Genomic DNA, 26,072 nt, shown 5'->3' on the forward strand with positions numbered 1-26,072 from the left:
TAATCCAGTTTAGGGCGCATGCATTATGGTACAGTTCCAAATTGGGTAATCCCAATCCGCCTCTACTCTTAGTGTCCTGCAGTACCTTAAGTTTAACCCTAGGTTTCTTTTCCTGCCACAAAAATCGCACAATATCTTTTTCCCAGATCTTGAAAGGTAACTTATTTGTTATAAATGGCAATGTTTGAAACAGAAAAAGCATTTTTGGGAGAACCTTCATTTGAATAGTTGCGATCTTCCCTAACAAAGATAATCTTTGTTTTCCCCATCTTTTTAGGTCTAACTTTATATTCTCCCAAACCGGAACATAATTGTTTTTAAACAAATCTTGATTGTTCTCTGTCAAAGTTATACCTAGATATTTCACTTTATCAATCAACTGCAACTGTGTACAGGATCCAAATTCCTCTTTTTCTCTTTTAGACAAATTTTTGGTTAGGATCCCCGTTTTCTTTTTATTCACCCTAAGACCTGATAATTTACTAAATTCCTCTAAAACTTCTTCTAGTATTCGAATTGATTTTTTTGGGTTCTCCAGAATAATCACCACATCATCCGCAAAGGCACGAAGTTTGAATTTATATTTTGGGAATTCCAACCCTTGTATTCTGACATCTTTCCTTATTTTATTATTGAGAATTTCAATTACTAGTAAAAAAAGCAAGGGTGACAGTGGACAACCTTGGCGGGTCCCTTTCTCAATGTTAATTAAATCCGTCTTTTCCCCATTTACTATAACCCTTGTACTCTGTTTACTATATATGTTCATTATCCAATTCTTATATCTACCCTTTATACCCCATTCGTCCAATGCAATCTCTAAAAAATCCCAATTCACACTATCGAATGCTTTTTCGATGTCCAAAAATACTAACCCCAATTTTCTACTTCTATGCATCTGAAAGAACTCTATCACGTTAACAATTAATCTAATATTATCTTTCAAATGCCTTTTTGGTAAAAATCCTGCTTGTTCTGAGTTAATTATAGATATTAGTATCTTTTTCAATCTCTCTGAGAGGATAGTAGTAAAGATCTTGTAATCGCTATTCAAAAGCGATATAGGACGGTAATTCTCTATTAATTCAGGGTCTTTACCTTCTTTTTGAATTAACGTTGTTACAGATTGACGCCAAGATTCCGGGTAAAATCCCCAATCTATACCATTTATAGTCTTTAGTAGGGGGGGTATTAGTTCTTCTTTAAAGGTCTTATAAAATTTTCCTGACAGCCCATCAGGGCCGGGAGCTTTCTCCTCATTGAGCTTTTTAATTGCATTTTCTAGTTCTTCTACAGAAACTGGTTCATTTAAGTTGTTAACTTGGGATTCAGATATACCAATACCAATTTTATCTTTTATGTACTCTCTTATATTAACCCTCGCTTCTTGAGATGGTTCCTTTTCCCTATAAAGATTCTCATAATAATTCCTAATCGCTTCCTTTAAATTATCCTGGTGAGTAATCAGAACTTCTCCTTTTCTCAATTTCGATATTAATCTCTTCTCTTTTCTCTTTTTCAATTTAAAGGCAAGCCATCTTCCAACTTTATTAGCGTTTTCAAATTCATTATATTTACTAAATTTAATTTTATCTACAATTTCCTGAATTATATTTTCATTAATCTTATTTTGAATCAACTGCAATTCATTAATCACTTCCTCATCTCCTGGTTTACTTTTAGCCTCTTGCTCCTTAATTTTCAATCTTTCAAACAGATTTTTGTCTTTTTCCCGCTTTTCTCTCTTCTTCCTTTTTTCCTGTTGTATTAACAATCCCCTAAAGACCGCTTTGCCCGCGTCCCAGACAACTTGCATAGGCGTTCCTTTTTCCATATTCTCATGAAAATATAATTTAATTTCTTGTCTTATTTTACTTACTATTTTTTCATCAGATAATAGGAAATTGCTCATCTTCCAAAATAATTCCTTAGATCTTTGTTTTAACAGAAGTCTTACCGGGCAGTGGTCTGACATCACCATTGGGAGGATTTGTATATTAAATATATCTGTATTAATTAATTTAGATGTTAATATTAAATCTATCCTAGACCAAGTTTTGTATCTGTTAGAATAGAATGTAAAATCTTTCTTATTTCCATGTAAGATTCTCCACATATCTTCCAATTCTGAATCTTCTATCATTTCAAAAGCAGTAAGTGGTAATTTACCCTGGCCTTCCTTATGTTTTTGTCTTGCTCTATCCTTTCTAGCGTCCAATACTCCATTCCAGTCCCCAGCCAATATAATTTTCTCATAATCCAATTCTTTAAATTTCACATGCAATTCTCTATAAAAATTTGCTTTATTTTCCTGCGGGGCATATAAATTAATCAACAAAATCTTTTCCCTTTGAAATAAAATTTCTACGGCTATATACTGGCCTTCTCTATCTTTAAACACCTCTTTTGCCTCTACATTATTGCTTACATACGTCACTACTCCTCTTTTTTTCTCTGTTTCACTTGATGCTACAAACAATCTACCTAACTTTGGGTTTTCCAATAATTTAACATCCGCCGATTTTATATGTGTTTCTTGTAAACAATAAATTTGCGCTTTATGTTTGATTAAATAATGAAAATTTTTATTCCGTTTATTCTTCAAATTAAGACCATTAACGTTCCAGGAGAAAATTGACTGCATCGTCATCCTATTATCGCCTCTTTTTTTTTTTTTAATATTATCTCTTCTTTGTCGATTGTTTCCTGCCTTTCCTCTTCTTAGTGTTTATACCTTGTTTATTACCTGAATATTTTTCCCTAATTTCTCTACTTAGTTCTAATTGTTTTTTGCTCTCTGACAATATTTGATCTGAATTTTCATCTGATTCTTCTCCCGATTTTAGATCTCTTTCATCCTCGGATTCTATCGAGACCTCCGAACCCATTTCTTTATCCTCTTTATGTTTAGCCAAGTCTTTTTTCCTCTTCCTAAGTTCCCTTCCATTTGGGTTTCCCTGTTCGGGTTTTCCCTCACATCTTGTTTGCATTCCAATTTCCTCATCTCTTACTTGTTGTTTAGAAAATTCCATTTCTCTTTCTGAGGGTCGTTCCTCTTCCTTTTCCTTTATGTCTACTAAGAATGCTTGAATTTTCTCCTGTGAGTCTATTACATATTTTTTTGCATTCATATAAAAAATAATCCCTTCTAATTTCCCCCATTTATACTTTATTCCCTCTTTTCTAAGATACTGAGTTACTAAATCATAATCTTTTCTTCTCTGCAGAATTGTGTGAGGAATTTCCTTAAAAATCCTTATCTCTTGTCCATCAATGTATAGGTTTTTTTTATAACTAGTTTCCAAAATCAATTTTTTAACTCTTTCTCTTACAAAAAATATTGTTATGTCTCTGGGAAGTCTCTTGTTTGTCGCTACCTTTGAATTAACCCTGTACACTTTATCCACTTCAAGATCCAACAACTCGTGTGACCATTCGATAAAGTCAGCTAGAGCTGGTATTAGACGTTCATTCAAATCCTCATTGTATCTTTCTTGCAATCCTCGGATTCGTAAAGCTCTTTCTTTCAGTCTTAATTCTACCAGTGCACTATTGTTTTTTTCCCTTTCCCAATCTTTTTCCAATGCTACTATCCTACTTCCACAAAATTCCGAATCTTTTTCGATTTTAGAAATTTTTTTGCTCAATTCACCCAACTCTCTAGAAAAAATTTTAACACTTTCATTGACCTCGGTTTTTAACTCCTGTAATTCCTTTTGTATGTCTACTTTTATTTCCTCCCTTACCCCCTTAAATTCTGATCTTAATTCTTCTCTTATCTCCACTCTAATTTCTTCTCTTATTTCCTCTCTCAGTTTTAGCATCTCCTCCTTCAGTATCCTAGTAAAATAGATGAAACCCAAAGTACATGGGGTCTCCTGAACCCTGCCTTCAATAGGACTGGGACATACATTAGTTTTTCCCTCCTCCATAGTCCTTAATCAAAAGCTCTTCTCTCCTATTCCTCACTTTTCTATAACAGACCAGCAAAAAAACTTAATTCACATACAGTATTTTAGTTGCCAAGCTCGCAAAATGAGCTTTCCAGTATAGCCTGTCCCTCTTCAGTATTCTAACTGTATCTGTATCTTTAAACTAACCTACAAGCTAAAAAGGGATGGGCGTCACTCCTGCCTTGAGGCTCAAAGTAGCGGGAATGGAAGCCTAACTGTAAAGATACAATTGCAAACATAAGCTCACTATGGGCTATCTCCGACTCTTCCCTCCCAAAGGGGATTCTACTTCAAGAACAACCGGGTGGAAGATCCCACATACAGTTGAGGAACCTGCTACTGAATGAAAAGCTGGGGATTTGTAACCCTACCCTTCGTTTGTTTCGCCGTACATCCCCGGGAGGCGGCGTGGTTTCAGATAAAAAATAATAATAATAATAAATAAAGTCCAGTAGCGATGTTCCTGGGCCTTTTATGGGCCCTGGGCGGAGCCCTTGCTCCTGGCTTGGCTGCTGCTGCGCTGCTAGGGAGAGGGAGATGTTCCTGGGGCCGAAAACGCCCCGCCGCTTGCCCTTTCCCTCCGCCGCCGCGGCGCCGATTTATCATTTTTCAGCTTTGAAAATTAAGTCCTTCCCCACCCTGACAATAGTATTGTTTGTGTGTAGTATTTTACAGAGATAGGGTTAATAAGAGTTGTTAAATCTCAGGACTTGGCCCCAAGTCTCCAATTTTCATGGTTCATCTCTAGTCAGGAGATGTGTGTGTAGATTCTCCAGTTCTGGTGGGTTCAGCTCTGGATAGGAGTAAAGGAATAAAAGGCTGTGTGCAAATCTCTAGCTCACCTAGTAGAGTTGCTACTACTACTTGCAAGGCTTGAATTATGGATGCAATACGCAAAGACTCTCCAGAAGACCTGTGTAATTACTTTACTTCCTCCTTTTCTCACAGTGCTTTTTAACCTTCCCACTTTTTAACTTCTTTTCTCACCGGATTGGGGCCAGGGTAGCCTCACCGGCAGCCCAGAGGCCCCAATCCAGTGCTAGTCGGGACCATGGAGAAGCAGCAAAATGTCGCTCCTCTATGGTCCTGAAAAGGGGTGTCCTTGGGGATTCATGCTCCAGGACACCCCGAAAGGTGCAGCCATGGGAGAAAGGGGCCGGCCCCTTTCTCCCATGCTTTCTTTCCCACGGCCATCTGGTTGCCACGCGGGAATGAAGCTTGCAGATCTGCAACCAGGAAGTGGCGCCATTATGACGCCTCTTCCTGTGTGCCACGTTTGGGCACTCAGTGGCGGCGCCAGTGTCATGGCAGCCCCCGTGTAGATGCGAGGCCGCCACAATGACAATATGTGGAAAATGTGGTTCTCTTTATTGAGGTACATTTGGAAATGCTATATTATATAATATTAAAACAGAAATAAGGGGAAGGCTGCAGTGGGTTGAACAGTGAGCTCAACCTTCTTTGCACTTCCTGAAAGTCCATGCTTTCCCTTCTTATTCTTTATCTTAAAACCAAAGATGGATTGGCCAGCCCTTCAAACCGAGAACATCCATCCTCTAATAGTCTTCAAAAACATGTCCATCGTAACTAGGGAATATACTCCAAGTTTCAGTTCTCATATCTAAATGTCATAATCATGACTGTTCCCAGTTCTGAAATACTCCAGCCCCATCCATACAGATTGAAATGAAAAAAGGACTAAGCTTCTGAAATGGCTGGCAGCACAATTCCATACATTCAGAAGCAAGTCACACATTACCACCCTGAACACACCAATCTTTTCTGCTTTCAGAAGCTAAACAGGTTTGGGTCAGATGATTACTGGTATGGGAGACCACCAGCAATCTCCGAAGCATCCTGCTTGCAACTTCAGACAGCCAGTGCCAGCCAGAATTGTCAGAATTGGGGTAATAATATTAATAATAATAATAATAGGTTTTATTTATATACCGCCCAATCACTGGGAATCCGAGCGGTTTATAATAGAGGGGATAACAGACAGTTCCCTGCCCACAGGCTTACAATCTAAAGGACACGACACAAAAGGAGAAGGGAATGGTGAGGGCAAAGGGAATCAGGTCCAGCATTCTTCTCTCCCTCTGAGGCCTGGACCAAGGCAGATGGACCGGAGGGAGGGCTCTTCTTCTTCAGGCTAGCCCCTGATGGAACTGGGCCAGCCTACTCTCTCCCTCAGAGGCCGAAAGATGACAGTTAGGGAGGGAGGAGCCTCTTTCTTCAGGCTAGCCCCTGATGGTACTGGGCCAGCCTTCTCTCTCCCCCAGAGGCCGAAAGATGACAGTTAGGGAGGGAGGAGCCTCTTTCTTCAGGCTAGCCCCTGATGGTACTGGGCCAGCCTTCTCTCTCCCTCAGAGGCCGAAAGATGACAGTTAGGGAGAGAGGAGCCTCTTTCTTCAGGCTAGCCCCTGATGGAACTGGGCCAACCTACTCTCTCCCCCAGAGGCCGAAAGATGACAGTTAGGGAGTGAGGAGCCTCTTTCTTCAAGCTAGCCCCTGATGGTACTGGGCCAGCCTTCTCTCTCCCTCAGAGGCCGAAAGATGACAGTTAGGGAGGGAGGAGCCTCTTTCTTCAGGCTAGCCCCTGATGGTACTGGGCCAGCCTTCTCTCTCCCTCAGAGGCCGAAAGATGACAGTTAGGGAGGGAGGAGCCTCTTTCTTCAGGCTAGCCCCTGATGGAACTGGGCCAGCCTACTCTCTCCCCCAGAGGCCGAAAGATGACAGTTAGGGAGGGAGGAGCCTCTTTCTTCAGGCTAGCCCCTGATGGAACTGGGCCAGCCTACTCTCTCCCTCAGAGGCCGAAAGATGACAGTTAGGGAGAGAGGAGCCTCTTTCTTCAGGCTAGCCCCTGATGGAACTGGGCCAAATTACTCTCTCCCCCAGAGGCCGAAAGATGACAGTTAGGGAGGGAGGAGCCTCTTTCTTCAGGCTAGCCCCTGATGGAACTGGGCCAGCCTTCTCTCTCCCTCAGAGGCCGAAAGATGACAGTTAGGGAGGGAGGAGCCTCTTTCTTCAGGCTAGCCCCTGATGGAACTGGGCCAGCCTTCTCTCTCCCTCAGAGGCCGAAAGATGACAGTTAGGGAGGGAGGAGCCTCTTTCTTCAGGCTAGCCCCTGATGGTACTGGGCCAGCCTTCTCTCTCCCTCAGAGGCCGAAAGATGACAGTTAGGGAGGGAGGAGCCTCTTTCTTCAGGCTAGCCCCTGATGGAACTGGGCCAGCCTACTCTCTCCCTCAGAGGCCGAAAGATGACAGTTAGGGAGGGAGGAGCCTCTTTCTTCAGGCTAGCCCCTGATGGTACTGGGCCAGCCTTCTCTCTCCCTCAGAGGCCGAAAGATGACAGTTAGGGAGGAGGAGCCTCTTTCTTCAGGCCAGCCCTTGATGGTACTGGGCCAGCCTTCTCTCTCCCTCAGAGGCCGAAAGATGACAGGGAGAGAGGAGCCTCTTTCTTCAGGCCAGCCCTTGATGGTACTGGGCCAGCCTACTTTCTCCCTCAGAGGCCGAAAGATGACAGGGAGGGAGGAGCCTCTTTCTTCAGGCCAGCCCTTGATGGTACTGGGCCAGCCTTCTCTCTCCCTCAGAGGCCGAAAGATGACAGGGAGGGAGGAGCCTCTTTCTTCAGGCCAGCCCTTGATGGTACTGGGCCAGCCTTCTCTCTCCCTCAGAGGCCGAAAGATGACAGTTAGGGAGGGAGGAGGGTAGATGGACTAAGGATCTGATTTAGGAGATTATCAGAAGGGGACATGGTTGGATTGCTCTCCTGTCCTTATCCTGTCCACGATAGTGATTCTGTGAAAGTTTTTCATAACATAGCACTGATCCTGTCGTTATGTGGAATTGTATAAACACAAATCCCCGTTAATACAAAATGCCAGGACAATAGGTCCTGGTATGCAACGGTTAGGGCTGAGATTAAAGCACTGATCATCAAACTACATACCAAAAAACCTGTGTGATGGTTCTGATGCCAGTCAGCTGATTTATCCACTCTGGATTTAAGTCTGAACTTGAAGATAACTAAGGTCAACCTACGCCCAACATAGGTTCAACACTTTACATAGGTTCTTAAAACTCTGGGCTGAAACCTGGAATTGATTCAATATGTTGCCAGCCTCCACTATACTTCCATTTTGTGTGAAGGCACAGCAGCCACGGCTCCTAAATCTGGCACTGTGTTCTCAGGCTGGACCAAGGCCCTGAAATGGTTTTCTGGTGAATCCTCTCCCTGGCTCACTAACACATTTGCTTCATTGCTCTGTCTTGATAGTACTGTTTGTGAAGATCTGAAAAAGAGAGTTCAGACTGGACGGGGTGGCAAGGGGATTCTCAGACTTCTAGTCCAAAATGTAACTTTGCTAAGCTCTGGTTTAACCAATTTATCTCAGATTTTTTGTCACTATATTCAGTAAGACTCTTAAGATTGAATTTTATTGTTAATTTCAATTAGACCAAGCATAGTGATGATTCACTCTAATACTGTAGTTGGGACTATCAATAAATCCAGGATTTAGAGTAATTCCAGAGAAGGCTTTTCACACTCCCACCACCTCACCTCATTTGCTAAATTTCACTAGGGTTTCATGCATTGTCTTCTGCTGATAATCCTCCTGTGCTTTTCTACCACTTTTCTCCATTTTTATTCTTCACCACACAAAATCCATCAAGGAGAAAAAGGCAAAAAATCTACAAAATCCCTTACTATTGTGCAAATGCACTTACTTTGAGATAAACATGTACAGGTTTCTCACAAAAGTTGATAACTCCCTATATTTAAATTTCCAAAAATCACTATGTGATAACTGCTCATCCTTAGATGACAAAATGGCCAATTTCCCTTTCGTTCCCATATAAGCCATTTATAAGCCATGTAAATCAAAGGACACATATCACAGAGTTAAAATACTCGTACTTAGCAATGGAGTTACTCCCAAAAGAAGTGAAACTACTTGTCATGGAACAGGGCATAAAATATTACTCTCTTCTCCTTTAGATTTTAAGAAAACAACATATACTCTGTTTACTATTAAGGAACAAAAACATTTCCATTGCTTAGGAGAGACTTCTACCATTTAATGATTTGCATGGAAATATATTACTTGCATCAGAGAAATTAGTAACTTTCTCAACATGGACAAAAAAGCAAGTAGAAGGAGAAATGCAAATTGCATCATGGGTCAGTTGTTGGTATCAATTGACTTTTATCTCATGTTGCCTTCAGAAAAATATCCTTTAAGAACAAGAATGCTTCCAATGTGTGAATGGTATACAAGTGGATAATGAAAGCCCCAGCTTTATCTGTGCAATTGAACCACTTACCTTCCTCCAGAGGAAGACGTTCTAATCATAAAACAAATTCTTGCAATTTGTATGTCTCCAGCTGGCAGACTGCAGCTGCCTTTCCAGAAAAGTTGCCACCCTTGCACAATCCCCTGATTAAATGGCACCCCATGTCAGAAGGATATAGGATATTGGATTACCTGTCTGCACCAGATCATTGTTTCTAGGAGATAATCCATAAATTATTAATCCTTCTAATGTTCTTGAGCAGTGTAAGAAGGGCTACCGATGACCTATTTCAACCTTTTCTACTGTTGTTGTGAAAAGAACAGCCTCACTGCAGGAATAAAATTGGTGGTCTTCAGCATCTGTCCTTACTGGATAAGTGCTGTGGTTTATAGCCTTTCCTATTTTTTCTGATGTTTCCGGACTATTACCTTAACCTTAACTTGATGAAAGAAAGTTAAATCCATAACTAGAGGGGAAACTCCAGAAGAGTAAATGGTTCTTTTATGGTGTTATACTTGTATTTCATTAAATTACATGGTTTCAATTATTCATAATTTCTATAATACTTCCTTCTCCACATAATTTCCTAAAGGATTTCACCAGCTTTGGAAGAACAAACAGCATATCGATTCACATTAGTTTAGTCTCTCTGTTCTGCCTGAGAAGCCTGGAGGTATCTACTATAAACCTAGACAAAAATAGTAGAAAGGACAGCTAATATGAGACGCAGTTATCTTTCCCAGCCTGTGTCCTCCAAATGTTTTAGACTAAATCTCCCAAAGGCCACAGAAAGCACAGCCAGTGGTAAAAAATGATGGGAGGTGCAGTCAAAAGATTATGGGGGTCACCAGGCCGGGAAAAGCAACTGTAATTACATAAAACAGTCGTTCTAAATCTTAAACAGGTTTCCCCATGTATTACATACAGTTTGTTTAGTGTAAATAAGAACTGATTGCTATCAGCCCTGTGGAAAAAGAAGAGCTTCTAAAGCTATTATAAAGCAGTGATTTTTAATACTTAATTCTTGAACTAATATAATTAGTTCTGCTTCTATTGTATTTTTATATTATACTGTATTGTATAATGCCCTTGTAATAATACAGTACTGTAATTAGTCTAGATAATTTGTGCTGATTATACATATTTTATAATATAATATTAATATATGTTTATAATATATTATATCATTATTGTAAAATAATGCCCACATTACAATATTATGTAAGATTTTTAAAAAAAATAATAATCATATATTAGGCACCATTATTCTTTCTGATACTTTTAACTCAAAGCATGAAAGATGTCTCTTTGCCTTCCAATCTGGGATGCAAGTAATGCTAAGAAAATCACTGCATGAGTTTCATGGACAAGTGGTGACTTGAACCTGGAACTCTCAGGTCTCAGTTCAGCATTGAACACACTGATTTTCCTTCTTCTTTCTCAAGTGGTTCATGAGTTAGTTACATCCCATTTGGACTACTGTAACACACTCTACATGAGGCTTTTACCCAAAATGTCAGGGTCCTGAGAGAGACCCACAATCAGTATTTAATAAGAGAATTTTATTAGCACAATTAAAGTTAGAATCATAGAATCACAGAGTTGGAAGAGACTGCAAGGGCCATCCAGGCCAACCCCCCTGCCATGCAGGAAATCAAAGCATACTCAACAGATGGCCATCCAGCCCCTGTTTAAAGACCTCTAAGGAAGGTGACTCCACTACACTCCGACAGAGTGTGTTCCACTTTCAAACAGCCCTGCTGTCAGGAAGTTCTTCCTAATGTTGAAGTGGAATTTATTTTCCTGGAGCTTGCATCCATTGCTCTGGGTCCTAGTCTCTGGAGCAGCAGAAAACAAGCTAGCTCCCTCCTCAATATGACATCCCTTCAAGTATTTAAACAGGGCTATCATATCACCCCTTAACCTTCTCTCCTCAGGCTAAACATCCCCAGCTCCCTAAGTTGCTGAGAGGGCTTGGAATTAAGCCTATATATACTGCTTCTAAGAAATAGAACTCCAGAAAACAAAGTCTACAAGTAGTTTTATTTGTAAAAGAGAATCACCACTCACACATATGCAAGCTCACACACACTCATAAGAATGAATGATACAAAAGCTGGTAGCGGACAGTGACTTTAGAGATTGCAAAGGGTAATACTGCACCAGTTCCAGAAGCAGAGGTTCCAATCAGTGGATTCTGTGAGATGAAAGGCCTCATTCCCACTTAACTCTTGATTCGCTTCCTGCACCGATTCCTGAAACTGGTTCAGCAAACAGCCTGGTTCCCACTGTGTTTGCTCCGGTTTCAAGAATCGGTGCAGGAAGTGACAGACACAGCTTCCCCACCATGTCTCTCTCTGTCCTCCTGGCCATACCAGGGGTGGAGGAGAGGCAGGGGCAGAAGGAGAGAGGCAGGCCGGGAGGACGGAGGACTGAAGACAGAGCATGGAGGTATTGCCGGGAAAGCAGCTGCCAGTGGGAACTAAGGTAGATTCGAATCCGATTTGATTCTGCTTGGTTCCCACTTGAGCTGAATCGATTTATTTCCAAATAAATCGATTCAGCCCAAAAAACACCCTATTTTACCAGCGTCTTTTTGACATGGGTTAACTGGGGGGGGGGGGGGATTTTCCAAATTGCTTCAAGGGTTCAAATTAAGTGGGAACCGTCGTGGTTTACACCAGATCGAGATCCAGTTCGAAACGTAGTGGGAACATCCCCAAAGTGGCTCAGCACACTGCCAGTGGATTGTTGGGGGAGGGGGAACAGCAATTTTGAGGAGTAAAGTGGCATGCAGACAGAGTATCTGTCAGACTTCAAAATGAGACCAAATTGTGGGTGCTTTGGCAGGCAAATATATAGGGCAAAATGTATCCCAGAGCAGATTTTAGGACTAAAATGAAATTTTCAGGAGAGAAGAATGAGGAGGGAACTTGCAAATGACCGGACAAACACTGCAAATGTCTCTGGAGTATTTCCTCTGGATGGAAGTATACCTGAAGTTTTGTTCTTTTGCAAACACCAGATCTATCACCCACCATCACTCCTATCAATGAAGGGATTATACAGATTCTGATCTTGATAGATCTCTCTTGGCCATATACTCTTGAACTTCCCCCATGCTGAGCCAGTCAGAACTCCTTATAAAGTCACAGATTCATTATATGGCATGGCTAGTTCCCTGCCCAGGAAATACTTTCTTGGTTACATGTCTAAAATATCTCTTTTGATATCAACTTGATATTGAAAATAAGGAAGGGTGCAGGGGGTCAGACCATGGAGTAACAGGGATACCTTTGAAAAGTGTTCAGAAACTTCAGCTAGTTCAAAGAGCTGCACCCAGAGTACTAACTGGAGCAGGTTATAGGGGCGTTACTACTCACCTGTTCAAAAAGCTCCACAGGCTCCCATTTTGTTTCCAGGGACAATTCAAAGTGCTGGTTGTGACCTATAAAGCCCTATATGGCTCAGATGCAGGCTATCTGGCAGACTGTATCTCCTGTATGAACTGGCCCAGGCCCTTAGATAATCAGGAGATACCCTTCTCTCAGTTTCACCACCTGCGTAACCACAGTTCAGAACTCCCTTCCCAGGGAGGCCATAATGGCAGTGCTGTCCTTCCTTTGCCTGGCAAAATCCTTTCTATTCTGACAGACATTTAATACATAAAATTTTTAAATAATGGTCTGTGGGTGCTTTATTGTTTTAAACTGTACTGTTTTTCATAGTTTTAAAACCTTTTAAATTTGAAGTGTTTTAATACTGTGATTAGTTTAATTCTATTTTAATGTTAATTTTTTTGTCTGTTTTTAACTGTATTTCTCTTTTAAATTGTGTTTAAAGTTCTAGTTCTGGGAGGAAGGTGGAATACAAATAAATATCATCATCATTATGAAAAGCGGAGTAGAAGTAGTTGCTCTGAATATCCACATGGAGACAAGTGGCATTCTCATCTATGCACAGCTACTATGTATCTATTTATTTAATTTATATCCTATCTTTCTCCTGATATGGGATTCAAGGTGGCTATGCTTCTGCCTATATACTGTGCCACTTTCTTGTGCAGGTGCAAAGCCTGAACTCATATTACAGAAACAAACTACTAACAGAGTTGCAGTTCAGCTCATAGTTTTAGCATGGGAAATACCGTCTCAACTATGGCCTGGAACAGATGGACCAAATTAAATGGCTTCTGGTTGCTTTGGAGATGTGGCATTCAAACAATGCACAGCTCCAAACTGGGTCAAAGCTGTGCTGAAGCTGCGCTCTGGTCCTTTGGACTGGAGCAAAAAGGAACTGGAATAATGCAGCTCCTGGAACTGTGTGTTGGGTCCTGCAACCATGGCCTGCTTTGGGAGTGGGTTGTGCAGTCGGCACACAGTAGTGTTTTGCACCTCATCTATCAGCTACTTAGGGTAGTTCCTGAACAAACAGTACTGTTTAATGAAGTGATAACTCTCTCAGTCCAGATAAGGTGTTTTTTAAAGTGGTTTACTATTGTCTTATTAAGGTCAGTGGCCACCACTCCATCATACATTTACTACATTCTAGGCCCATCCAGTCATCCATCCTTCACTAACCTGAATAAGTTATTATAGAAAAAGATACCCATCATATGAACATATTAGTTAGTTAAACATAGTCTGTTGGGGGTGGGGTGGGGGTGGAACAGCCTATTTAGGAACAAACACCTGCAAAAATTAAAACTGGTATTAGAGAACAGAGGGGAAAAATACTCAGAGGCAGGGCTTCTGCAACCTGTGGACCACATGTATCCCAGGAAGGCCTGGATTCATTCCTCTGAAAACCCTGCCTCCAGTGACCAAAATATCCCCTCCAGTTCCAGAAAAAATAGTCTAATTAAGTTTTCAGGGGTCTGGGGATCTAAAAATGCAGTAGGTGTGGCAATCCCCTTGTAGCAGAAACTGCTACAAAATGATGTTTAACTTTCATTTCAACTGGGACTGCCCTTGAGAGGATATGGTAGTATAGACATCTGGCTATTACAGTTACCATCCCTTTCCATTTGCTACAGCACAGTATTTGCTTCAGAGAAATTTTTTTTGGAACGGACACAATCACTTAAACGCTGAGCTGCCCTTAAAAACCTACTGATTACAATCCCCCATTCAAAGGATTTATTCAGAGTTAACTCTACCTCTTGTGTCTTGAATAGAACAAAAGCTTTTTATCTCACTACATGCATTAATCAGCTTTATACAAGGATGTCTGTGTCACCGCTCAATCCTGTTCATTAATGACCACCTCTTTGTTAACTGCCCCGGAATTAACCTCAACTCATGGAGACTCTGTGGATGAGTCATCTCCAAAAAAAAACCCCTGTCCCCCACTACTCTGCTCATGTCCTGCAGGCTTGTGGTCATGACCTCTCGGATACAGTCTATCCATCTGGTATGTGGTCTTTCTCTTTCATCTTTCCTCTACCTTCCCTAGCATAATTGCCTTTTCTAACGTGTCACAGCTTCTCATGTGGCCAAAACATGACAGCCTCAATTTAGTCATCCTGCCTTCCAGGGAGAGTTCAAGTTTGATCTTTTCTAGGACCCATTTATTTGTCTTTTTGGATGTCCACAGAATCCTCAGCACTCTTCTCCAGCACCACATCTCACATTAGTTTTCTTTCTGTTGGCTTTCTTCACTGTCCAGCTCTCACATCTGCACATATTGATGGGGAATGCAATAGCTTGGATGATCTTCATTTTAGTGTTCAGAGTTATATCTTTACATTAACACCACTACTGCTAAGGTAATTATAATTAGTTTTGTGTGGGTTTTTCGGGCTATGAGGCTGTGCTCTAGAAGAGTTTATTCCTGACGTTTCACCAGCAGCTATTTGTTTGTCTTTTTGGTTGTCCATGGTATCCACAGCACTCTTCTCTAGCACCTCATCTCCAATGAGTTTATTTTCTTCTTATCTGCATTTTTTCACTGTCCAGCTCTCACATCAGTACATGGTGATGGGGAATACAATGGCTTGGATGATTTTAACTTTAGTGCTCCGTTGTATACTGTATACACTCATGTACTGTATAAGTCTAGAAATTTTGGTCAAAAAATTGACCCAAAAACCTGAATTGACTTATCTACTGGTCAAATTAAGTACTCTAACTCTTACTTTAAAAAGTAACCATCCCATGGTGAAAGACATGAGGATAATTCGTCCTGAAAGCACTAGTCTCCCATCCATCCAGCATTTAGGGTGAACACAAATAGTTGTGCCTGCTGGAGTTTTGTAAGTTCTTTGGCATAGTTTTTTGTGGGTTTTCTGGGCTATGTGGCCATGTTCTATAAGAGTTTATTCCTGACATTTCGCCAGCATCTGTGGCTGGCGTCTTCACATAATAGTTTGGCATAGTTTTCCTCTGATTCATCCTTTAGATGTTTTGTTACATGCCCCTAAGTTTTGCTCTCAACTTATCAAAATCTGTAATATTTGGCCCCAAAACCTGCTCTCGACTTATACATGAGGTCAACTTATAGTCTAATATATACAGCAGCTTTACTCTTTAGGATCTCATCCAGTTCTTTCATGGCTGCCCTCCCCATTCCTAGTCTTCTGATTTCTTGACTGCAGTGTCACACACACACACAGGGTCCTTGCATTCCCGACAACAGATGTCCTGACTACAAAGGGGGATCAAGGCACCACAAAATGTATGGCATGGTCAAATAAAAGACCCCCCCCCCCCGAAATATTCATGCTTCTTAGTCCTGCACAAAATGGAGGACACTGAGGAATTCCTCCTGGACAGAAAGCTGAAATTTAAGACATGTCCTAGAAAAGGAGGACATCTGGTCACCCTGGACACGCGCACACACACACACACACACACACATTTATTGTTAGAATTAAAAGATATAGCCGTGTTAGTCTGTGGAATCAGTATGTAGAGAAGTTGGCAGCATGAGCTTTTGTAGACTTAGGTCTACTTCCTCCAAATTCATTGGACATCTGAGGAAGTAGTCTTAAGTCTAGGAAAGCTTATACTGCCAACTTCTTTCTTTCAGCTAGTTGCAAAAGTGCTACAAGATATCTCAACATACACATTTATTGTTGTTAACTGCCCTTGAGTCAACCTTGAGTCCTTGACCCATGGTGACATATATATATATATATCCCACTCTCTTCCATGCCAAACTATTCTCTGAAGATGCCAGCCACAGATGATGGCGAAACGTCAGGAATAAACTCTCCTAGAACATGGCCACATAGCCTGAAAGCCCCACAACAAGATCCTCCGGCACAACTCTGTGGTCAACTTTAACCAAAAAGTCTCACTGGAGGACCCAGAGATTCCTAGAGAGAACGCTCCACAAGGCATTTGCTGCTCCTCAAGTGCAACTCTATGGTCATTATCTAGCAGATGTTGACCATAGAGTTGCCCTGGAGGCCCTAGAAGAGATTCCTAGAGAGAACGCCCCACTAGGTATTTGTAGCTCCTTCAGCGCAACTCTATGGCCAATGTCTGTCAGATGCTCACCATAGAGTTGTCCTGGAGGACCTAGAAGAGGTTCCTAGAGAGGTGTTCTCTCAGGTACAAACATAGCGAATGTCGGGGGAGCCTCAGGTATCAAAATTACAGAGCAACAGGGACGGACTTCCGGGAACGGAAGTTGCGGGCGGCCGTTTCCGCCCGGCGCCAGAAGAGTGTTGCGCTCAGGCCCTTTGCTGGTGTTCCCCTCTCGCCTTCCCCCTGCTTCCTTCCTTCCTTCCTTCTCTCCCTCCCTCCCTCCCTCCTCGGCTGCTGCGACTGGGATTCCCTGGGAGCCAAGATGGAGTCGCTGAGCAAAGCGGGGCAGGAGATGAGCCTGGCGGCCTTAAAGCAGCACGACCCTTACATCACCAGCATCGCCGACGTCACCGGCCAGGTGGCCCTCTACCGCTTCAGCCCCAAGGCCAACGAGTGGGTAAGCGGAGGAGACCAGGAAGGAATAACCACCCCGGAGGAATAGCCCGCTTTGGCACCGCTTTAACTCTTTTCTGGCTCAAGGCTATGGAATTCTGGGAGTTGGAGTTTGTTGTGCTCCGCTCTGGGCCCCACAACAAACTCCAACTCCCAGAATTCCATAGCCTTGAGCCAGACAACAAGTTAAAGCGGTGCCAAAGCGGGTTATTTCTCCAATGTGGATGGAGCCTGAGATTCCTCCCCAAGAACACACCCACCTTGCCTTGTGTTCTTTAACTTCAGTCTCCATTATCCTGCACCAAGGGATAGCTGAGGCTGATGGGAGTTGCAGTTCTGACAACATTTGGAGGGCTGTTAACAGCCTTCCAGTCAAACTCAGCTCCTAGAACCCTAGAGTTGGAAGAGGCCACAAGGGCCTTCCACTCCAACCCCTGCCATGCAGGAACTCTCAGTCAAAGCATCCCTGACAGTCCAGCCTCCAGCCTCCGCTTAAAGACCTCCAAGGAGGGAGACTCCACTACACTCCGAGGGAGTTTGTTCCACTGTTGAACAGCCCTTACTGTCAGGAAGTTCCTCCTAAAGTTGAGGTGGAATCTCTTTTCCTCTTTTCTCCCTTTCCTAATGAGTCGTGCCTTCCCATGATGCAGCCAAAGTACGACAGCCTCAATTTAATCGTCTTGGCTTCCAGGGAGATTTCAGGCTCAATCTGTTCAAGGGGCTTAAGGCGGCTCACAAATAAAAACTCTAAAAACATATTACAACAAAACAATTAAAAATATCATGTAAAAACAGTATAAAATTACAGGCATTAAAACCCTGATCCCCACCCTGTATAACAAACACTCAAGCCACCCCATGATTATACATCAAGAGCCTGCCTGAATAAAGCTGTCTTTGCTTGCTGATGAAAGGCAAGCCAGGAGGGGGCCAGCTTTGTGTCTGGCAGAAGGGCATCCCAGAGGGCAGGAGCAGCCACTGAGAAGGCTCTTTCTCATGTCCTCACCAGGCCAGCCTGTGATGGTGGCAGGGCCGAGAGAAAGCCTTCTCCTGGAGATCTTAGGGCTCCAGCGGGTTTGTATGGAGATATACTGTCTCTCAAATAATCTGAGTTGTGTACACCCTTTGTGCTTCTTCTCTTAGGCTTTATCTCAGATTGTTTGTTTGGGGAAATCAATGTAGTGTAATGTAGGGTGGGCAGCTTTGGTGGGGCAGGGGGCAAGTTTTTTAAATTCTAGGACGCATCACAAGTTGTACCAAACTCAACAACAGTATTCTTTAAAACCCTGGACAATCAAAAATTCTGTTTTTGGCTTTGGTTTTCAGTGGGCCCAAACAAGGTGTGACAGGCTCTTGCCTTCTGTTAGAGCTGCGTTTCCCAGCTGCGTTTGGGGCATGTGTCATGTAAACACCACATCCCCATCGCAGCCTGAAGCCAGCACTTTTGGCCTGTCTGCTCTGGGCCTTATTTTCCAGGCCCTTGCTTTAGAGTTCTCTCCCCCAGGGATACAGTGGCCTAGTGGTTAAGAAGCCAGTTTTGGTGATTGTAAGGTCAGAAGGTTGGCAGTTCAAGGCCCAAGTGCTGCATGATAGGGTTTGCTCCTGTCACTAGTCCCAGCTTCTGCTAACTTAGCAGTCTGAAAGTATGCAAACACAAATACATAAATACAACTTTGGTGGGAAGGTAACAGCATTCTGTGCCATATGACCATGGAGTCATCTTTGGACAACACTGGCTCTTCAACTTATTAATAGAGATGAGCCCCACTCCCTACAGCCACTTGCAACTAGACATTCATGTACCTTTACTCCTAGGATCACTGATCTCACTTTTGGCTTCTGATGTGCAGTGAAACCAATTTTGTTCTGGAGTCTATAGTATTTTTGTCCCCTGCTTTTCCTTTTAGTCTCAAATGATCTGATCTTGATTTGAATTAGTTTACACCATTTGAATTAACTTTTATTGTGATCTGCTCAGACACTTACATCCAAAACACTCTACAAATTCTAAAGGTTTAATGTGTCGTTGGTCAATTGTATTGCATTCTCCCTCTGATCCACCCATGCACATTTAAGCAAGAAATCGTATCACTCCTCTATTAAATTTTAAAGACTTATTTTTTCAGATATATATGCTCACCCCTATTTCAGTTTTTGGCCTGTATGAAAATGTGTAACTTGGAGGCATAATCTTGTAAGCCAAAGGAAAAGTTTTAAAATATTGAAATACCTAAATAAAAACAGTTCTGTTTCAATCCTATTTGCATAATAATAATAATAATAATAATAATAATAATCTTATGATAATAAATAGGCTGTATAATGTTTTTGTAATATGTTTGCAGAAGAAACAAGAAAGAAAAATTACTGAGAGTTCTTTTGATTAATATGATGTTAACAATATTGTTTTAGAGCAAATGACTTCAAAGTACAGGGGCATTAATACATTATGAAAAATTGAACTGGCTGATAATGTAATATCAAGCCATTTGACATTATTCTGGTAAAGATGTTAATTTTCCTAATTCAAATACTGTCTTCTCAGCACGGTGTATTTGAGGACTGAACCACAGCAATTTCCTTTTTTTGCATTCAAATAGATAGGATCTATTAAATGTACTATAGGTAGGATTTCATTATAAATATGAAACCTAAAAATGCTACAAAAATTCTAATACTTGAATTAATTTGTTGCTATATTTTTCTTTTCATTATAGGAGAAGACTGACATAGAAGGTACATTATTTGTGTATAAAAGGTAAGTTGAAATCTTCCCTCATTTTTGCAATACAACATTGTGAACTATAAACTATCATATGTGTTTGAATTAAAACATAACTTCTTTTGGTGTTACACTTTCAAACCTTAATGCCATGTTTTCCTTACATGCAGTTCTAAAAAACAAATCTAGGGCCTGTTACAGACAGCCAAAATAAAGCTGCTTCGAGTCACTTTGGAGGTATGGTATTTCAATGATACATGTGTCCTAAGAGTCCAAAGGCCGCACCAAAGCCACGCTCCTAAGGACTGGAGTGCAGCTTTGGTGAAGCTTCCAGACTCTTAGGATTCATGCATCATTGAAATACCATACCTCCAATGTGACTCGAAGCAGCTTTATTTTGGCTGTCTGTAACAGGCCTAGGATTTCTTTTGAGGAACATGACTTTTACTAGAAAACAATCTTCAAAGTAGTTTTGAATTCTAGATATAGTGGTAGTCAAAGTTGGAATGTGGGAGGTAGGACTTTTAGGAAGCCATTTTTTTGTAAAGCCTGAGCTCCTTGATTCCATGCTACCATCAGTTGATCTTTTGAAATTCAGCACTAGAGCGGCAAGTAAAGCAGTATTTTCACTTTAAAAGTGCCATTTGCCCTACCTACCAAAGTGTGTATTCCCCACACACTTTTTTTGCAAGGCCTGTGTTTCAGAGAGTGCAAATATACATAGAAATGAGGTGTGCATTTTGTTTCTATTAACCGTGACACTTTTAAAATGTGGGAGATTTTTTCCCCACTGCCATCCCATGAATTCCAGGGCACTACATTGCATCTCCTAGTTTCTGGGGAGGGATAGTGATGCCTGGATCCATGGAAACTACTCACCCTGGCTCAAGTCCTTAATTCCTACTTGAACTTCATCACATATGTATACACTTTAATATACACATGCTACATTTACCTATATTCATTCCTTGGCTCTGCCTAACTTTCCTAAAGTTTGTTTACCTTACTATCAAAATTTAGATAGAGGAAGGTCCTTAATTTTTGCATATGTAAACATGCTATGTATGGTATGTTGTTATTAATTACAATTAAGTCTTCCTTATCTGGAGTTACAAAGTCTGAAATAGTCCAAAATTCAAAATTGTCCACATGACTGGCTGAGAAAGTAGCGCCTTTGCTTTCTGATGGTTCACTGTACAAAAACTTGGTTTCGTGCACAAAATTATCTTAAAATATTGTGTATATAATTATCTTTAGGCTATATATATATATATATATATATATATATAAGGTTTGTAAAAAGCATAAATGAATTCATGTTTAGGCTTGGGTCCCATTTCTAAGTTATTTCATTATGTATATGCAAATATTCCAAAATCTAAAAAACTATGAAATTCAAAACACTTCTGGTCCCAAGTGTTTCAGATAAGGTAGGTTGAACCTGTACTTAAATTACAGTTGGCCTTCTGTATCCATGGATTCTGCATCCACAGCTTGGAAATATATATTTTTTAAAAGTTCCAAAAACAAACATTGATGTTGCCATTTTTTAAATAAGGGACACCATTTTAATTTGCCATTGTGTATAATGGTACTTGAGCATCCATGGTTTTTTTTTTCCATATCTGCGGGGGGGGGGGGGGGGGGAGGGGGTCCTGGAATCAAACCCCAGTAGATATCAAGGGCCCACTTTACTCATAGGGATGGCAAATTGCAACCCATGAGCTGCACACAGGACTCCCAAACTACCTGGTCTTTAAACAAAATTCCAGGTAATTAAAAAAAAATTGCTCAATCTCCCAGAGTGTCCAAACCACTGCAAAATACAGCAGTTTTTCTCACCCAAGGCCTGTGAACCTGGGGGGGGGGGGGGAAGTACTAGAAACCCCCCAATTGGTCAAAAATCAGCCAGAACCAAAACCAGAAGTGATGTCCCTCAATTCGTGGCCTCATTCAAGCAGGTTTTAAAGGTGGAGTGAGCAAAACTTCATTTGCCTTGGAGGCAAAAAAATTGCAACTTTTGAAATCCTTTTAGCATGTCCAGGAGTTTTTGTGTACCAGTGTGGTTCTCACCCTTTTGCAGTTGCCTACTCCTGGCTTCGAAGATGCTTAAGTCCCATTGTCTTTAATGGTGGTGCGGCTGCATGGCCACACCACTATTAGGGACAATGCTACAAAAGTCCATCGCCCCCTCCTCCTTCCTTCCCTCCCTCCTTCCCTCCTTCCTTTCCTCCCCTCCCATAGGCTTCATCCCGACTGCTGGGCCTGCGGATGGGGCTCCAGAACCTGAGCCCTGGCCCTAACCCCAGCTCCCTTGGAATCTCGTTGGCCAGAGGGAGCCCATGCCAGGACCAAGGCTTGGGTTTGGAGCCCCATCCCCTGTCGAGATGGAACCTCAGGGCTCCAAAAGCCAACCCCTGGCTCTGACACTGGCTCCCTCTGGCCAACAGGGTTCCAAGGGAACCAGACCCAGGGTTTCGAACCCCAGAGGCTCCATCCTGGCTGCTAGGACTGCAGACGGAGTTCCAAGACTCAAGCCTCAGCCCTGGTCCTAGTCTGACTGGAAGGCAGACTCCACCCCCATAGCCAATCCAGGGCAGAAGCCTCGGGAGAAGCAAGTAAGGAGGGAGGAAATGAGGGAAGGAGAAGGGAAGGAGGGAGGGAGGGAAGTAGAGGGGAGGGACTTTTGTCTCCAATGGCGGCACAGCTGCGTGCGTGCTATCATTGGAGACAATATGGGCTTGCCGTCCATGGATGCTCGAATCAGCGGATGGCAAATTCGCGTATAAGGAGGGTCCACTGTACTGGGTGAGATTCAGTGGTCAGAAAAGGTCAAAGGGAAGGGAGTTTGTGTGGCATGAGAGTTTCTTAAAGATAAACTGCTGAAGGGGACCTTGGAAACAGTTCCAGTGGGGAAGAAAAATGGGAGGTGTCAGAAAACTTCAGATCAGCTGAGACTTAAATGAGACATGTATAAGAAATGGAAGAAATAATCAAATATGTTTGTGGTACACAGAGGTATTGCATGCAGTATTGTTGTGACCCTTAGAAGAAAAGATTGATAAATGCCTCCATTGCTGAATGATTTACATTTCTGTCATTTATAAAGTTCTGTATGGCCTTGATATCTGCTGGGATTTGGCTTCAGGACCTCCTGTGAATACCAAAATCTGTGGATACTCAAATCCCAGTGGCATAGTAAAATGGTGTCCCTTTTTTTATATAGTGGTCTAAGCGTTGGATTATCACTTTGGAGATCAGGGTTTGATTTCCCACTCGGCCATGGAAACCCACTGGGTGACATTCTCAGCCCAGAAAACTCCATGACAGGTTTGCCTCTATAAGTAGGAAATGACTTGAAGGCACACAACAGCAACAACAAGCCTCAGGAGCATTTGTGGCCTTGGAAGTGATATAGAAATACTTAATAAATAAACAAATCATAGAATCACAGAGCTGAACGAGATCACAAGGGCCATTCAGTCCAACCCCCTGCCTTGCAGGAACTCTCATTCAAAGCATACCCGACAGATTGCCATCCAGGCTCTGTTTAAAGACTTTCAGGGAGGGAGATTCTACCACTCTCCGAGGGAGTGTGTTCCACTGTCGAACAGCCCTTACTGTCAGGAAGTTCCTCCGAATGTTGAGGTGGAATCTCTTTTCCTGTAGCTTGCATCCATTGTTCCGGGGCCAGCAGAAAACAAGCTTGTTCCCTCCTCAATACAGCATCCCTTCAAATATTTAAACAGGGCTATCATATCACCTCTTAACCTTCACTTCTCTAGGCTAAACATCCCCAGCTCCCTAAGGCGTTCCTCATAGGGCATGGTTTCCAGACCCACCGTTTTAGTCGCCCCCCCCCCCCCTTTTGGGCACGCTCCAGTTTCTCCACATCTTTTTAAAATTGTGGTGCACAGTTGGCCCCAGCAACCATCAGGACTCAGCATGAGCAGTGCAAAACATCTATTGGCTGCAGTGGAGTGGGTGGAGAGTGTGCATGCCAGGCCCTGAGCGCTGCTGGGAGAATCCTGATGGGTGCTAGTGTATGGATGATATTACTTTAACTGCCACAGCTAAATGCTAGGGAATTCTGGAAATTTCCTTTTGTTGTGGCACCAGGGTTCTCTGACAAAGAAGGCTAAATGTCTCACAAAACTACAGTTCCCATAATTCCATAGCATTGAAACATGGCATTTAAAGTGGTGTCAAACTGGATTATTTCTGCAGTGTGGATGTAGCCAATATCTCTGCCATGATTTTGAATGTTTATCAGTTCACCATTTCTGCAATAATGATATTTCTGAATTTGCTGCAATCATTTGACAAGTATATGGCGGGTTAGAAACCACTACTTACGACGCGCTCTGTGCGTGCTAGGATTAGGAAGGGGCGTGGTAGGGTTAGGAAGAGTCGCCCCTTCCTAATCGGCCCTGGTCCCAACACGCGCGGAGCGCGTCATAAATGGCGGCGCCCATCCACATCGGCGCCGCCATTTTGACGTCTTGGATGCATAGCATCCAAACGTGTTGCGGCAGAAGTGATGCCACGAGGGCACGCTTCGCCCCTCGTGGTGCCACTTCCGTTTTTTGAAAAGGAGCGCCATGTCACCAACAAACATCAAAACTACTAATTTTCTAGCTCCAACTGATGATGAACAGAATGCAGTAGATAAGAGGTGAAATATAATATGCCTTTGTAACATATATTACAATATGTTTAGTTAGCATAGTTATAGGATAAAACTATAGTTCAACAGTTTTTTCAGTTACATTTTAATTTTAGAAGTCTTTATATTCCATCAGTTTTCTTCAACAACATCTCAGAGGTCTAGAGGAAATAAGTCAAATTCCCAAATGTCACTCTTCTTATTTACACTGTTGCAGTGCCTCGGGCTTATAGTCATGCTATTTTCAGACCTTTACTGCTTTAATCATGATTTCAGCTGAGTTTTAATTATATTTGACATGTTAGCTCAGCCTGTTAGTCCATCTGTTGTAATATACCATTAAAATGAATATAAAATGATATTTTGAAATGACCTCTTATTTTGGGGTCACAAATAAAACAATAAAGTGTATTCTAAGCACTTAAATTTTGTTAATGGGATTGCATGCTTAACTCTGTCCTTAAGTTTCTTTTTTTAAAAAAAACAGTCCTTGAATCTAGGGGCTTGACAAGACCACCCTAAATAGGCGCCTGGAGCCGCCCATTTTCCCTCCAGAGGGAGCCCACAGTAACCAAACCACATGGGCTCCCTATGCTCCAAAAAGAACCCACTAAAAGCAAGTTCTTTTTGGCACGCGCAGGCTCCACCACCAGTGTGCCATTAGCACGTGCATGCTGCCATCAGTGCGTCATTAGCACACTGTGGTGCATCAATGACGCAAGCGCAGCGCAGCAACATATGGATGCTGCACAGTGCTTGTGTCATGGACGCAAGCCCGTGTGGGCAGGGCTGCACAGTCATGGCGGCGCCCATATGTACTAGGGTTCAGGAGCGTGCAGTGGCTGCGCGCTCTGGAACCCTAGTATCGGTGGCGGCACAACGCTTTTGGCCCATGTATACCTGGCCATCATTGCATTTATTTTGGTTGGCAAAAACTGTATTACATTATTGGTTAGTAGAATAATGGTTGCTATTCAGATGCAGAGAAACTGTATGATTTGCGTTCTCCTGGGATGCCCTTCTGCAGTCATCCCTGAATCCAACCCAAGACTTCTTACAGTATCTCTGCACATGAAGTGGGAACTGAAGTCCATCAGAGTCTTGAGACATTGTACATTTTCTTGTTCAAATCTTTAATCTATGTGCTCTGTCTTAACAGTGGGCCCTTGCTGTCTGGGGGGATTTGATTCCAGAATTCCCCTACAGATAACAAAATCCGTGGATGCTCATGTCCTGTTATATACAAGGGTATAATAAAATGGTGTCCTTTATATAAAATGGCATAATCAAAATTTGCTTTTTGGATTTAATTTTTTTCCCTAGCAGTGGATGATTGAATCTATGGATGCAGAATCCCTGAATATGGAGGGCCAGCTGTAGAAGCCCTTGAGGAAAATTCATGGTACAGCATTACTTCTCTGACTCTAATTGCCTTGGGGAAGAGGCAGCCTAGAGAAGGGGAGGAAGAGGATCTAATTTTCAGTCTTTTCACTGTATTCTACTAAGTT

At 42.2% G+C, this 26,072-nt stretch overlaps 2 protein-coding genes across 2 annotated transcripts in view; one reads left to right on the forward strand and one right to left on the reverse strand.

Annotated features, from left to right (window-relative positions):
* The window catches only part of CACNA1D (calcium voltage-gated channel subunit alpha1 D), a 387,489-nt gene that overhangs the window by 359,014 nt on the left and 2,403 nt on the right, over window positions 1–26,072 (reverse strand). The gene's annotated exons all lie outside the window — the stretch shown is intronic.
* DCP1A (decapping mRNA 1A) overlaps window positions 17,026–26,072 on the forward strand; it is a 48,045-nt gene continuing 38,998 nt past the window's right edge. Inside the window, exons 1-2 of the mRNA XM_089522789.1 lie at window positions 17,026–17,180; window positions 19,894–19,934. Coding sequence (XP_089378915.1) covers window positions 17,046–17,180; window positions 19,894–19,934 — 176 coding nt within the window. The 5' untranslated portion in view covers window positions 17,026–17,045. The remainder of the gene's footprint in view (window positions 17,181–19,893; window positions 19,935–26,072) is intronic.

This window comes from Sceloporus occidentalis, unplaced genomic scaffold, assembly GCF_023333645.1.
Source record: "Sceloporus occidentalis isolate IW3139 unplaced genomic scaffold, rSceOcc1.0.p SCAF_1, whole genome shotgun sequence".
In the NCBI taxonomy this organism is placed as follows: Eukaryota; Metazoa; Chordata; class Lepidosauria; order Squamata; family Phrynosomatidae; genus Sceloporus; species Sceloporus occidentalis.